Below are 14,178 nucleotides of genomic sequence, written 5' to 3'. Positions count from 1 at the left end.
TTTTACACAAAACCAATTGAAATTGTAATCTGCGTAACAACACAGAGACATATCATACTCCTCCAACTTGTTGCTTGGTGGGAACCAGAATGATTAAAAACCAGTGTGGTTTACCTCAAGCTCTCGCAGGGCGTTATCACACTCCTTTTGGCCGGGCGCCTGCTGAGTGCACAGCGTGATCAGCTGGTTGATGCTGTCGGTTACAGCTCTGAAACAAGAACTGGAAAATTACACTCTGAAGCAGTCACTTTCAAGCTTTTTACACCGAGTAAAAAAAAGATACTTAGCTCTTTCATGTAACACCGTGACGACCAACAGTAAATAAAGTATTCATAAAAACTATATTTTATATTGTTAGCCACTGCGACGCTGTACATTCCAAATTGATATACTTAAAAGTTAAATACAACTATAACTATGCTAGATAAGAAAAACGTGAATTTAAGATTCACGAAAATTTTATTCAGTGATCCTTTTGCCTACCACTAGAATCACTAGTGATATGTGGGCTCTACACGACGACACTACCTGCTATGAAAGGAAGGACACTTATCGTGACTATCGATTCCAAAGCATAAAAAGCAGTGGCGGTACCTTGCAGCGGCTGCGAGCAGATTCTTGGCGTTGGCTGCAGCGGGATCCACTGACAGGCTCTTGGCGGCCAGCAGCAGCTTGCTGGAGGCCATGGAGATGTTCTTCAGGTTACCAATCACCTGCACTTGGTCGTCCCGCTTCTGTGAAGACAAGCCATGTGAGACAAAATAAACAACAGCAGCAAGAAAAACTTTCAAGCCAACGAAAGCACAATTGGGAAATAGTGCAGTTATTCTTTTTAATAGGGAAGTTGGGAAATAACAATCAGCACTAGCTTTATCTCACAACCTGCATGTAAAGCTAATTGATGATTTAAACTCCAATTCAAAATATGTGTCCTGTGATTGGCCGGTAACCAGATTAGGATGGATCCCGCCTTTTGCCAAAAGTCAGCTGCGACAGGCTCTAGCTCACCCGTGACACTAATGTGGACAAGCGCTATAAAAAATGAATGGCTGGATGAATCCGATAATTTATGGTTATGGGTGGATGATTGGGCTGCCAATACTGCTTTGCCTTGCTTTATAAAATGTATACAAGCTCTGCCTTATGGCTGGTCTTGACAGGCTCAATTTTTATTATTTACTGATATTGACCCAAATGTGCTGAATCACCAGGATGATGGATGTTTTACTCTGATGGAAGGTGTGCTTTGTGTTTTACGCAACGTACTGTATGTTATTATTTATGCGCTTTGTGTTACGAAATGCATAATAGGTGGTCACAATGGGTTTTTCTTTTCGTTGATTTTGACCTAGAAAATGGAAATGTCAAAAAGGTAGCAGGAAATAAGATCTGATATTATTTAATTTTCTTGGCCGTCTCCTCTGGCAGTGTCTCATATTATTTTGTGTCAAGTTTAAGGGAAGCAAAACGGACCTGAGTGTGCCCTGCCATCTCGATGCCGGCGTCCAGGAACTCGTCAAAGTCTTCGCTGAACTTCCCCGACGCCACCGCCAGCTGGCTGCTGGAGGCCCTGGAGGCGTGAACCACCTCGCCCGCAGACTGGTTCAGGTCGGCCGCCGTTTGATTGAGCTCGCTCTGTGCCTCTTGAAAGGTCTTGGAAGGTGGCGGGATCTAAACGCAGCATTTATTAACTCCCTGTGCTTATAAAAACATTTTTTTATTGCTTGCTTCAACTCACGCTTTCAATGAGGAGCTTCTTGCTGGCTTCGCCGATGCTCTTGAGAGCCATATCTACGTCCTTCTGACCAGGCAGACAGTTGACGCAGTTGTTCAGTGAATGAGACACGGCCTTGGCCACCTGCAGGTTCAACAAAGACCTTCTAAATACAAAATGCGGCCACACTAGCAAAGCAGCATCACCTTTGTGTTTGTTGCAACCTACAGCATTAATGAATTTGGGGAAAATGAGATGCTAAGGCATAAATCATTTATGATGTTTTGCTCATATAAAATGCCACCTGATTAATTAAAATGCTTTCCCTTGCTTATTATGACAGATGTTGAGCTGCTTACTTCCCTTGCCTGCATGTAAATATTTACCAGAAAGTTTCTTATCAGGCAATTGCAGGTTTATGGAAGTCTCACTAACTTTTTGGGGTATCAATTTAAGACCTACATATCACAATAAGAAATGGTAAGAAAATGTACTCAGTAACCTTTAAAAGTCTGAAGAAGTTTAAATTACGGCTATATTTTTGTTATATGTTGTCAGATCTCACCTGGGCCAACCTCTGCTGGCTCTCAGCGTCACCGGGGCAGATAAGCGCCTCCTTGGCCTCGTGGATGAGAAGCGCCGAGCCTTCCATGACGTCGCGGGCCGAGTCCAGCATGGCGGCGGCGGCTTTGGGATCGGTGGTGGAGGCGGCGACTCCGCGGGCCGCCTGGGCCAGCGTCTTTAAGGCCTGCGCCGTCTCCCTGGCTGCTATGCCTATAGCACAGCAGTGCATTATTCAAAAAATATGAGAATTTATTTTTACCCAGCTCCGATTCATAGACATACTACGCAGAAGTTAATTGTCAGTACCAACCTGTGTAGTGCTCATTGCCTTGTGCAGCACAGGTGAGTAGCTGAGCCATGGAGGACCCAACTGACTTGGACGTGCTGCCCAACTCCTGAGCGCACTTTTCCAACTAAAGAAAAATTTCACAACATGCAATTTTAAATAGAAACTTCTTATTTTGAATGAGTAAAGTGACTTCTCCTTACCGATTCTCCCGGCAGCGGTTTCAGCTGTGCATTGCCTACAGCCAGCCTGGCATCCTGCAGCTCAGTTTTCAGGGTTTGGATGGCAGTGAGAGCAGAGTCGATCTCCATGGGGCCACAAGCTTCATGAGCCTAGAATAAAATAAAATCACTAAATCAATTAATTGGTTTCAAATTTTGTTTTCATATTATGTTGTTGTTGCCAGGCAGATTTCAGCAGCTGAGCAAATCGACAACACTGCACAAATAATGCGACAGGCCAATTTCTATGCAGGACAATTGAACTATTTCTCTGTATTAATTAGAAAATACAAATTGAATAATTGTCTACTACCTTCTGTGCGGCTGTCCTCAGCTCGGCCAAGCAAGTGGCCAGGTTCTTGGCACACTGACCCAGTTGCATGGCTGCAGCCTGATCCGTCACCGTGGGAACTGATGACTTTGTGGAGGTCACCATTTTACTCCCGGGCTATGTACAACAGGGAGCATACAGGAAATTGATCTATTTTCAAATTTGCTGTGTAAATCAAAACTCTATAAAGGTTATGATAATGGCTGTCCCTAGATGCTATTTCTCACATATGGCCGTTTAAGAGTTACTGATCCGATTTGAACTCGGTTGCTAACCAAAACAGCAGCACCTACGTGGACATGTAAACAGGCTAAGATGTGAAGGTAGTAGTTTCTTAAATGATGATTTAAATGGCCGCTCCACAATGTTGTGTGCATCTAGGTTTACATTCTGCAAAGCTATATAAATTCCTCCCAGACTGCTTTATTTCTTGCCATTTCTTCATAATAGTCCTTTTAAACTCCACTTCACTTGACATACATTGTAATTTACTGCTAACATTGTGCAATAGCAACCTTCTGCTGAGCAAATAAACTCCCACGGCTACCATTTGTCGAAATAGAGCAGTTCAATCAACGAGCTTGTACAGAAACTCCACCACAGGCGTGCTTCTTGAGCTATTAGATAAAAAGAAAATAGGTTGTGGGTTCATTTTAAAAACATCCCAGCATGGTCCTATCTCTATTTATACTTTCTTCGTCCTCATTTCTAAAGTAGTCTTGACAATTCTGGGACATTAAGTCTCAATATTCCATTTTCGTAAAACCCGTGTGGGTGTCATGTGTTGCACCTGTAGGAAGTTCTGGCTGGCAATGATGAGGGCAAGCTGTGCACTGATGTCGTCCGGTTTGGCCTGGCTGCTTCGCACTCCTTGGACCAGCTGAGGGATGTGGTCAGCCACCGCCTAAGTTACAGAAAATCGGTGGTCAATTATAGTTAATATGTAAAATCCTGATTAATGTTGATGGTCATTATACTTGACTGGCAGAGACAAATGAACACAAATTGTTTGTTATAACCCAATCCTGCTCACCTTGCAGCTCTGAACCAACTGCTGGTGAGCGGCTGTGTTCTTGTTGGAGGCGGCGGCATTCTGAGCGGCGGCGATGGTTTGCGTGGCAGCGGCTGCACCTTGCTTGGCGGCATTCTGAATCGCACAAAACGGTTCAAATGATCATTTCTGCCCTCTTAGCCCCCAATCGGAATCCCGCGGACCTCCAGTCTGTTGATCAGCTTCTTCTTGATGGCGTTCTGAGCTGCGGCGTTAGTGGCTACTCGCAGACCCTCAGCGGCTTCCCTCAGTCGCTGCTGCTGGTCTTCGTTCTCGGGATAGGCCGCTGCACCCTGAAGGCAAACGTACATCATTCCAAGAAAAGCAGCTATTTTTCTTGAGGGTAAATTAAATTCCAGACCAGTAGAATTTATCACCGCCGTCTTTCTATTGACGCCAATTAAAGAAAACAAGTCATTTGCATAATTATAAAAACCTGCTAAAACCCTTCCAGAGGGACAAATGACGACACGGCGTGCATGAGCGAGCCAACGCTAACAAGCTTTCCAAATCTCAGGGACGCTTTGCTACAGCAATATAACACGAGAAAATGGAAGAGGAGATCAAACAATGAGCGGTGTCCAGAAGTCTTCTATCTTATCAGTTTATCAGTCGCCATGGCAACAGCTTTGAGATGAGGTCCAGCTGATATGTGTAGAGGCAACTGATGGTAAATTAAAGCTTTATTTGAAGTAAATAGCCGGAGAGCATATTTTTATAGTCACAGTGGAAAATAGGGAGCTATTCACCTCAGATAAATTCATTTCCTAAATTAGTCTCGCTTTGTCTTATTTTAGCATGCTAACCCAAATGTCATATAGTATGTTACACTAAGTTTCAGACTGGTTGTATTATTAGCTACAACACCTTTAGGCTTCATTTCGATTCAAGGCAGGAATGTGTACCAAGTGTAGTGTTACAGTAATTTGTTGAGAGGGAATGACACAAGCTAAATTAGGATCAAACGGAAAGTGAGCAGCGTTAAGCCACGCTTGGAATCACAGTGACTTAACATTCATATACACAGCATTGCCAACTTTCAATTTTGGGATGTTTCTTACGCTTTGATCGTGGTCCAGGAGTCAAAGTGAGACAATGAGCGTAGGCAGAGTTTTTTTTTATAATCTTGTACAGACTTAATTAAAATGTCAAACTAAGAGTACAGGTCAGTGTCAGGTCAGATGTTTTTAATTCCAAGTGAATGACTCATTGACTTTATTAAAGTACTGTTGCACAATTTCAGAGGACCTAATCTTAGAGATGGTAGTAGTAGCGAGTAGTCGGATGGCAAGAAAGAGAGCAAAGATGATACCTTGGCTGCTTCCACCATCCTGGCAGTGGCGTCGGCCAACAATTTAGCTGCCGCCAGCAACTTCTTAGAATTGTCCATGTCCACCTCGGCTTCTGCATCCGACCTCATGGCGTTCACCAAGTCCGAGGTGGCTTGGGCCAGAACCCGGGCCTGACGGACCATCTCTCCTGTGAGCGGGAGGCATACACGACAATGGGAACGTTATTATCCCAAAATTAAATTTGCAAGCAACACTAGCTTTTCGGCCTGACCTGCATCTCCCATGGAGGTGAAGATGCTCTCTGTGACGGTCATGATGGTGTCAGTGGCTTGGTCGTAGCGGCCGATGGGCTCTCCTCTGGAGGTGTACTGGCGGACGTGATGCAGCAAATCTTCTAGAGCTTGATTCACCACGCTGGCTGCTGCGCTAACCTACAAAACAGGACAGGAGCTTCTCGTGAGTCCAAGTTTAGCCACCATGACACCTTCTTGGGGAAGGAAATAACAATGAACCTGCTTGAGGAGTTCTCCGTCCTCTGTGGCCGAGAGGCAGGCTTGGACGCAGCTCTCCACCGAGCGGTCCACCAGCTTCCCAGCTTCAATGAGCTGCTCCTGGCAAACGGGGGAGCTGATAGAAGGACTCACCACCTACAAGCATGTGGAAGGAGATGCCATGAGAAGAGATGAACACTTAACAAGATTGATTCGGGTTTATGCAGTACCTTGGCGCACGCCACCAGCTGCGAGGTGGACAGGGCACACTGGGTGGCAGCGGAAATGACTCGGTTCTGGAGAACAGTGTCCTCTGCGACCTGGGCCACGTTCTTTGCCTTCAGGACCAACATGGCGGCGGCGTTGGCCACCGCCTTGGCCAAGTTCATAAGGATATCCTGCACAGGAAGCAAAGTCAGAAGGACCAATCACCCGAGAAATAAATTAAAAAAAAAATATGGCGGCCATGTTTGAAGGTCATTATATTGATTCACACTGAGGAAAACTAAGGAGACGAGTTCTGTTATCATATGATTATATTTTCAAAATAGTTGTAATATCTGAATTTTTCGACATAGTTTGAAGTGCACCGTTTTGACAAACAAATGGGCACCATGGTTACCTGGAACCTCTCGTCTGTTTCGTTCTCTCCAATCTGCCGGAGCAGGTCTCCGCTGGCTTGGCCGATGCTGCCTGCTGCTGTCAGCACCGTCTGTCTGGGCTGAACACACACACACACATACACACTCTTAAAATGGCTTTTGCTTAACCTGTTTAAGGTACTTTACATTGCTTCAATGCTTCATTTGAAAACATTCCAACATGGAAGAGCATCTCTAATTCTTCAAAACCCTTCCACATGAAAGGGACTATGCATCATGACTAGCCGAGAAATGTTTTTTTTTTTTTTTTTGCTGCTACAGAAGAAACAAACAACTTTGAACAAATGTCAGGCAGATCGTTCCAGTCCTGCAGCACAAGTCCATAAAGTCTACTCCATTATTCATAAGTAGGCGGGTCAACAAGCCACTTGCTGTCTGAAAATGCCTTGCAGTCAGCTTCATGTCACTCACAGCTCTTTAATGTACAACGTACAGTACATACATGCACATTGAATAAAGTGGTGAGGCAAAGTCGCATTACTCAAAGATTGCACATTTCATTCCGGGGCCTCTGGGTGTGTAATTAATTTGGACACAACAAAGAAAGGTAATTATATAAAAAGGCCTATGTGACACCAGAAAATAAAACTGCTTGCTAACTTGCCGTAATTCAAAATCTATTAAGCTGCCAATTAACATATTAACCTCTAAAAAATGATATTGCACTATAAAAACATTTTGCTCATCTTGGTTAAAAATGTGAGGAATATTCAATAGAAAGGACATTACAAACAGATGGACACACACTTGGCCAAAAAAAAAAAAAAATCTGCTGAAACCCGGTGTCTGGTTTTAAATAATTTATCTGTACAATGACGATCGATTTCCCTTACCTCTCCAGAGGCAGGCTCCACGGCTTTGAGCAGGTCAGACACGGCCCCCGCCAGCGTCCTGGCGGCCTTCATCAGGTCGTTACCGCCGCCGACCTCGTCCTCCATGAGAGCGGCCAACAGCTTAACGCCCTTTGACATCTCAGTCAAGTTAGACGAGATGGTTGTGATGGCGCAGCCCACTGCCGTGTAGTCCGTGTCGGTCGGGTCGCCTGGCGGGGAGAAATGATCGAGGACTTAAATAGTGATGTTTTTTTAGAAAGACCTCAAAACCAAAGAATAAACATGGCGGCTACTGACCGGCAGTGAGGTTGACGACGGAAGCGGTTCCTGCGGTGATGGCGTCAACCTGAGAGTGAATCTCATGTTTGGATTCATCCATCTTGTTCTGGATCCAAACTTTGGAGGCCTGCACAAAATGTCAATACAATTTTATTTATACAGAGAAGCTATAACAAAACGCTTCACATTTAGCAATGGGACAACCACAAAGACAGTGAAAACACAAATGAATTAACATACCATGTCCTGTCCGAGTGGAGGCAGGTCATCGACCTCTCCCAAATCAATCTGAGCCTTCTGCACGGCCTGCATGCTGGTGTTGATGGTTCCCATTAAAGCTTGCTGGGCTGAACTCTGTAAAGGAAAAAAAACATCTTTTAAGTAAACAGTCTTGCTTTGGAACAGTTTTGTCAAGTCTGCTTCAATTTGACTCAATTTCTCTGGAATAGCAATCTTGCAGCTTTTTAAAAAATACATTTTTGGATCATGTCTCTCATGTTAATTAATTGTGGAGAAACTTTTCTTACCAGCGGTGGCATGTGTCCACGGTGCATCTGACCCATGGTGATCTGCTGCTGAGGAGACGGCATGGAGCCCACGCTGAGCGACTCAGTCCCGATGGAGCCGGATCGGATCACTCCGGGCAGCGCCACAGAGCCGTGCTCCGCCCGGCCGACGCGGTTAAACTGCTGTTGGAGGATGGTGGACCTGAAGGTCCGAGCGGCATTAGTTAGCATCACACATCATAACAAGAAAAATGAGATGGCCTCGATGGGAAGCTGAAGCTCGGACTGGAAAATGAGCTTGCACGTCTAATCAGGAAATGTTTGGATGGAGCTTGCGTTTTCCCAGTGCTGCAAAATTTCCTCTGGAGATTATCTCCCACGATAAAATCCAGAGGAGGAAGCGCTGGTGTGGTGAAATGAAGTCCTGGAAGATAGATGCGTGAACTGTGCTCCAATTTGGTGTGGAGGAGGAAATTGGAAAAAAGAACTCAGTGTGTAATATGTTGTTTTTGTAACACTAGAATGCAATAACATTGTGTTGTTATAATAACACCATCATGGCACAGCTGATAAACTTGTAGATACAGGGAAACGAAGAATGTAGTTCCTTCTTAATTGAACTAGAATTAAATATGTTATTATTTTGCTGTTACTTACTTTTTAGGCGATACAGATTCTTCAAGCATGGTTGCTTCCTCGTCACCTTCCAACCCAAAACGATCCTTGCTTTGTTTCTGTACAGTGGGGATAAAAAATATGCTCAGTGATTTTCTTTTTAAATTATATACAGTATCCAGATTTTACTTGGCAACATTTGGAAAATAAGTACTACGATTAAAAAACATGAAATGTCCCCTACTCGGCACAAATAAAAAACCGAGATATTTGTGTTTTATTAAATTTGCCTACAACTGGCAGACAAAATTAAATAATTGATATGATCAAGGGAAACAAGAATTCAAATAAACAAATCAATCAATCAAACAAACAAATAACTAACTAAATAAATAAAATTGCCCTTACAGTCTGACACTTTTAGATTACTTTTGTAAGGAAGAGTAGGAAATTATTGCCAAGTGAGGACAGGTGATAATATTCCAAATATCGAGAGCAAAAGGTGCTTCGACATATCGCTTGCACACAAATTAGATGTTATCTTCCTCTGAAGGATATTGTTTGATCGCGTGGAGATAAAGGCCTCACCTTTTTCAGAATGATGTCGATGTAACCCGCGATGAGCTGCGAGATCTGCTCGCCTTCGGTGGTCTGCACAGAGTAGTAGCTCTCCTGGTACTCGCCAAAGTCCTGCACAAACACAAACCCAGTAACGTCAACTCTTTAAGCTTTGACCTTAGAGAAAACCAGAAGCGAGATCCAACCCAAAGCTAATTAGCAGTTCACAAGGCAGCAAAGTAATCCCAACCATCTGAATTAACATCATAAAAAGGGAAACCAGGTGGGTTGCTTCTGCATGAAGTAATCCGTGTTGCTCATTGACTTGTGGCCGCACACACACGGTGGAATATCGATGAGTGAGGAGAGGCGTTCAGTCAAACAAGTGCACGAGGGAATTTAAGAAGCGAGGGAAACGCTCGGGTTGACTGAGCTCCCGGAGTGCTGATTCATCAACAGAGAGGCACGGCCAAGTGTGCTTCGGGGTGAGGGCAAACGAAAAAAGACAAACACTGTGTGCAGGAGAACGGCACTAAATATAAACGCAATTTCTGGTGTGGAACAAATTATGGACAGCTGGATCCAAGTTTCATTTCATAATCAGTAAAATAATAAAAGTGATTTCCGAATATACTTCATGAACAGAATTACTGAGTCTGTGTGGTGTGAAATTATATTTCGTCCCGCAAATTCCAAACTGTTTGACTTTAATCTTACCAGGGTAAAGCTCTTGGGCGAGGCGGCCCACCTCTTGACGGTGGTGAGCGGCCACTCTTGCACCACATCTTTGGTCTTCTCGTCCACTCTCATCACAGATTCTTTGGTGATGCCCAGGAGGCGTGGCACCAGCTTGTTCTTGCTCTTCATCTTCTCCTGTATTAAAAAACAAAGTCTGTTCGCTCATTGTCGACGTGGGGTGGGTTTTAGTATTTGTGTTTGGCAATGCGTTGATTTCACAACAGCTGGAGTAGCACACTGGATTTGTCATTACTAAGATTCTATGAGAAGAAAACGCAAAAAAAATTCGGCGCAGACGGTAAGCAGATGAACAGAACGTGACGGTCCGTGACGTCGGGTCACTGGGGTCCACTTGTGTAAAAGTTATGGCGGGAATGTCAGTTGCGTGGAATCTCGAGGGGGTTACAAGGTTGTGGGGAGACTGAAGGCAGGGCTATTTTTAAATGCCTCTGCTCTGTCGGATTACACTCAAGGCGAACCCCAAATGACAAAGGTCGAGCGGATTCCACATGAAAGCCGAGACGAGGCGGAGAGGCGAGCGTTTGAGATTTACGTGTTTCAAGTAGAAGCAGTGCATATGTATGATAGTCGATAGTTTTTGATTTATTAACAAGGATTTGCATTTTTACAATGGACCTTTTTTGCACAGGTCTAACGAATTCTATTTGATAGCAATCGTGGTATCATAAAATACTAAAAAATTCCGATTAAAGTTTAGAGCATTATATGTCATGCCTTCTTTGAGAATTAATTTTAATTACCTTTAAATACTTCATTTGATCTCATTCTAAAAAAAAAATTAAAATACACAATTCATTATTTTTGGTATACTGGATATTAGTTTTACTGGTTTTCACAGCGAGCGTGAGGGAAATGACCAATGGGGAAATTTGTTACAGGACATGAAAGGCAAGTAAAAATTGAAGTGAACCCCAAACACTTGCTGGGTAATTTTCTTCAACTCCCTTTTTATCCACTGAAATCCAAAAAGCTCCGCAAGTAGATGTCACTCGGGAGATAAAAGGCTTCCACTTTATTTTTTTTTTTTGGTCTTTTCTCAATTAACTCAAATGCAATAAGAAAGAAGAACCGGAGGCTAGCTTTTTCATCTCTTGAATCAAATTATTGAGAGCCCACCTTGACCAAGAAGAACGACACTCCGTAAGTCCGTAGAGACCTCGCCAGTTTGACGTACTTCACTTTGGCTTCGATCTCTGTCATTTCTCCGCAGTTTTTGTGTTCCTGAAAGTGACATCACAGCTTGATCTAACTTCTGGAAGATTGGTTGAGTGAAGAAAACCTCAATAAGTCACAACATAGCCTCACCTGAAATATTTTCTTCTCAGATGCTCTTTGCTTTATGTATTCTTTGGGAAGAAACTCCTTCAAGCTACAAAGATTTGAAAAGAAGAATCAGCAATTGTGTTTGGAGGTGAGACAAATGAGGGCAAGGCAGGTTAGTTACGTACTCTAAGAATCCAGGTTTGTGTTTGTGCTCGATGTAAGGTCCAAACTGGATCTGAGCCTGGATGCCGCCAAATTCGCCGGCCTTGTCGAAGGACACTGGGTGTGAACCATTCAGAATGTCATCTCGAGCCTGAAAAGAAAGAAAACTCCATCAATGTTAATCCCCGTGGTTAATACGCAATGCCAAAATGACATCCATTAATGGGGGATTAATATTAAAGCGGAACGAGGGTGTTAAAATGGCAGCTTAGCTGTCTATATCTAGTAACTGCATAGGGTAGGGAAAGACAAACAACACTAACACGAATCAAAAATTCTGCCTTGCATTTGATTCAAATATTAGACTTAAGTCTGGAGTCCCTCAAGGTTCTGTTCCTTGCCCATTTCTGTTTTTTCTCTCTAACTGAGCATTTCGCAGTCTTTTTATTTGTTTATCATTCAGTCAAGCTATCCATCAAGATAGTCCATTTGGATAAAAGTATAAATCTCAAATGAAAAATCATATTAAACATGTACAGATGTCTCTATCTTGGGTAACTACGGTTTTAATTTGATGATCTTAGGTAGGGAAATCAGTAGCTAAGTTTAATACAGGATACGTAGATGTTTGTTGATGTTTGACAGATACCACGTTTTGCTGATTGTTTTCATATTATTGAAACCACCCCCTGTCTCCTTTCATGATTGATGGCCACAAGTAAAGAGTTAATAAAACTTCACTGGATTTCCTCAAGATGACCTCACCGGCTTCTTAAAAGCGAGTCATCCCGCATGTAATCGCTTACAGTGATTCTGCAGAGACTTCTAAGCAGAACCAGACCCCCGGCCCCACATTACTAGCTGTTCTCGACTTCTTACAAGATCCAGCTGACAAAGTGCGAGGTACTCCATGACCTCGCCCCCTGGCTACAGTTCAGGCCTCCTTGTTCCACATTCCACTTTAAGACCCACAGCTACTATCCGAATATCCCCTTTCCATAGAAGTGAATACAAAATATATAGAATCATCTTCTGGTTTGTTTATTGCTGGATTTTAATAAATAAATAAAAACATTCATTAATGTGCGAGGGTTAGGGTTAGAACCAATCAAAGAGACGGGCAAGATTAATGTATACATATATGTAAATGTATAAATGTGTTTGACTGGGGGCCCAACCTGCACATAAAGAAGATTGAGCTGGACCGGATCTCTGGAGTCAACGTTTTGGTCCGAGTAGAAGAACTTGCGTCGCAGCAGGAGTGTCTCGCTCTCTTCCACACCTTGTTCCCTGAATGTCCTGCTGTGGTCCAGCCAGTTCACTAGCAAAATAATACGCATTTCCACAAGTAATTTATACGTATTACTATTCTACGTGTTCATATGTATTAATATTACATTTAAGGTGACGACGGAAAGATTCTATTTTTTAAAACAAGGATGAGGAAAAGCTGGGAACTCACAGTCGTCGTCAGTGTGTAGTTTGGCTTTGAGCTTCTCCATCTTTCTCTCATCACGCAGCAGCGTTCTGTCCTTCTTCAATGTTCCCATCCCTTCTTCTTTCTTCTCCTCCACCATCTCCTGGATCAGCGAGTACTCCTCATAGTTGGTGATTCCTTCAGGGGAAAGAGTCATCGCCATGCCTTAGATACGGACTGCGTTTATTATTCTCTTAATATTAGATGAGTTTTTGGGATGTTTTTATTGCTTTTGGGCAGTCATGCAAACAATCTTTACGGATATTATAAAAAATATATTTATATCTGCATCCTCAGGCAGTATGGGAGCAATGTGGTTAGCTCATCTGCCTCATATAGTTCGAGGTTTGAGTCGTACCTATTCTACTGCATATGGTCACAAGCAGCTCCCCGACTGTTTTGGAGTCATCCACCATGATGGTTTTTACGGCCCCATCCAACATTTTGATTTTCTGGGGCCTCTGCTTCTTCTTGTATTCAAGAATGTCCTGCGATGTGAAAGAGGGGCGAACACAAAGATAGGAGAGCGGGAAGGGGGGGGAAATGAAATAGCGATGAAGCACAGAGCGAGACCGAATGTGCCCGCGGAGGAAATGATCAAATGGGTCCAGGTTTTAGCGGGGCTGAGACGAGCGAATAGAAAGCACAAAAAGCGAATTTAGCGGCTGCCTATCACAGCCCGACATTTCCGTTTGGTTCAATTACAATGAGGAGAAATTTGATGCGGAAAAATTGGTCACAGTCACGCATTACACCTTTGGTGCATTTGAAATTCACTTTATATGCAGTGACTTTAGATAAGTTATTTTTACATTTTTATTTTTTATTTTCTGAGAATTATAATTAAAATGAATTAAAAATAATTAACTTAATTAAAAAAAAAAACACACACACTCATATAAACTGCAATATTTACCCCATTACGAAGCATGTAGTAGTCAAGTGTCCTGCCAGATTCCAGCCAGATGCCTTTTCTGGGGTCTTCATCAGACAGGAACAGACCATAATCCGACGCTAGACCACAAACATGAGGATTTTTGTGTAAACTACAAGCCACATTGAGACCAAACTTCCTTTAAAATCACAAATGTTCATAACAAAATGACAAATCACC

The 14,178-nt window shown here is 43.1% G+C and overlaps 1 protein-coding gene across 4 annotated transcripts in view; it reads right to left on the bottom strand.

Moving 5' to 3' along the window:
* The window catches only part of LOC148400817 (talin-2), a 46,046-nt gene that overhangs the window by 13,468 nt on the left and 18,400 nt on the right, over positions 1-14,178 (bottom strand). For all 4 annotated transcript variants that reach the window (XM_088371065.1, XM_088371063.1, XM_088371061.1 and 1 more), the window contains 30 exons: positions 13,981-14,078; positions 13,423-13,552; positions 13,050-13,202; positions 12,766-12,908; positions 11,611-11,738; positions 11,468-11,531; positions 11,279-11,383; positions 10,121-10,276; positions 9,434-9,535; positions 8,888-8,964; positions 8,252-8,432; positions 7,965-8,078; positions 7,743-7,851; positions 7,446-7,654; positions 6,573-6,671; positions 6,181-6,348; positions 5,972-6,106; positions 5,731-5,890; positions 5,480-5,646; positions 4,332-4,460; positions 4,150-4,263; positions 3,907-4,020; positions 3,099-3,233; positions 2,768-2,896; positions 2,589-2,691; positions 2,280-2,488; positions 1,739-1,858; positions 1,474-1,671; positions 595-734; positions 115-208 (listed from right to left, as the gene is read on the bottom strand). In XM_088371065.1, the coding sequence (XP_088227191.1) occupies positions 115-208; positions 595-734; positions 1,474-1,671; positions 1,739-1,858; positions 2,280-2,488; positions 2,589-2,691; positions 2,768-2,896; positions 3,099-3,233; positions 3,907-4,020; positions 4,150-4,263; positions 4,332-4,460; positions 5,480-5,646; positions 5,731-5,890; positions 5,972-6,106; positions 6,181-6,348; positions 6,573-6,671; positions 7,446-7,654; positions 7,743-7,851; positions 7,965-8,078; positions 8,252-8,432; positions 8,888-8,964; positions 9,434-9,535; positions 10,121-10,276; positions 11,279-11,383; positions 11,468-11,531; positions 11,611-11,738; positions 12,766-12,908; positions 13,050-13,202; positions 13,423-13,552; positions 13,981-14,078 (3,983 nt within the window). The remainder of the gene's footprint in view (positions 1-114; positions 209-594; positions 735-1,473; positions 1,672-1,738; positions 1,859-2,279; positions 2,489-2,588; positions 2,692-2,767; positions 2,897-3,098; positions 3,234-3,906; positions 4,021-4,149; positions 4,264-4,331; positions 4,461-5,479; positions 5,647-5,730; positions 5,891-5,971; positions 6,107-6,180; positions 6,349-6,572; positions 6,672-7,445; positions 7,655-7,742; positions 7,852-7,964; positions 8,079-8,251; positions 8,433-8,887; positions 8,965-9,433; positions 9,536-10,120; positions 10,277-11,278; positions 11,384-11,467; positions 11,532-11,610; positions 11,739-12,765; positions 12,909-13,049; positions 13,203-13,422; positions 13,553-13,980; positions 14,079-14,178) is intronic.

This window comes from Syngnathus floridae, chromosome 3, assembly GCF_059516105.1.
Source record: "Syngnathus floridae isolate MCC-2025c chromosome 3, RoL_Sflo_1.0, whole genome shotgun sequence".
In the NCBI taxonomy this organism is placed as follows: domain Eukaryota; kingdom Metazoa; phylum Chordata; class Actinopteri; order Syngnathiformes; family Syngnathidae; genus Syngnathus; species Syngnathus floridae.
Note: the sequence above shows the minus strand (reverse complement) of the source record. Positions and strands in the feature narration are given on the sequence as shown.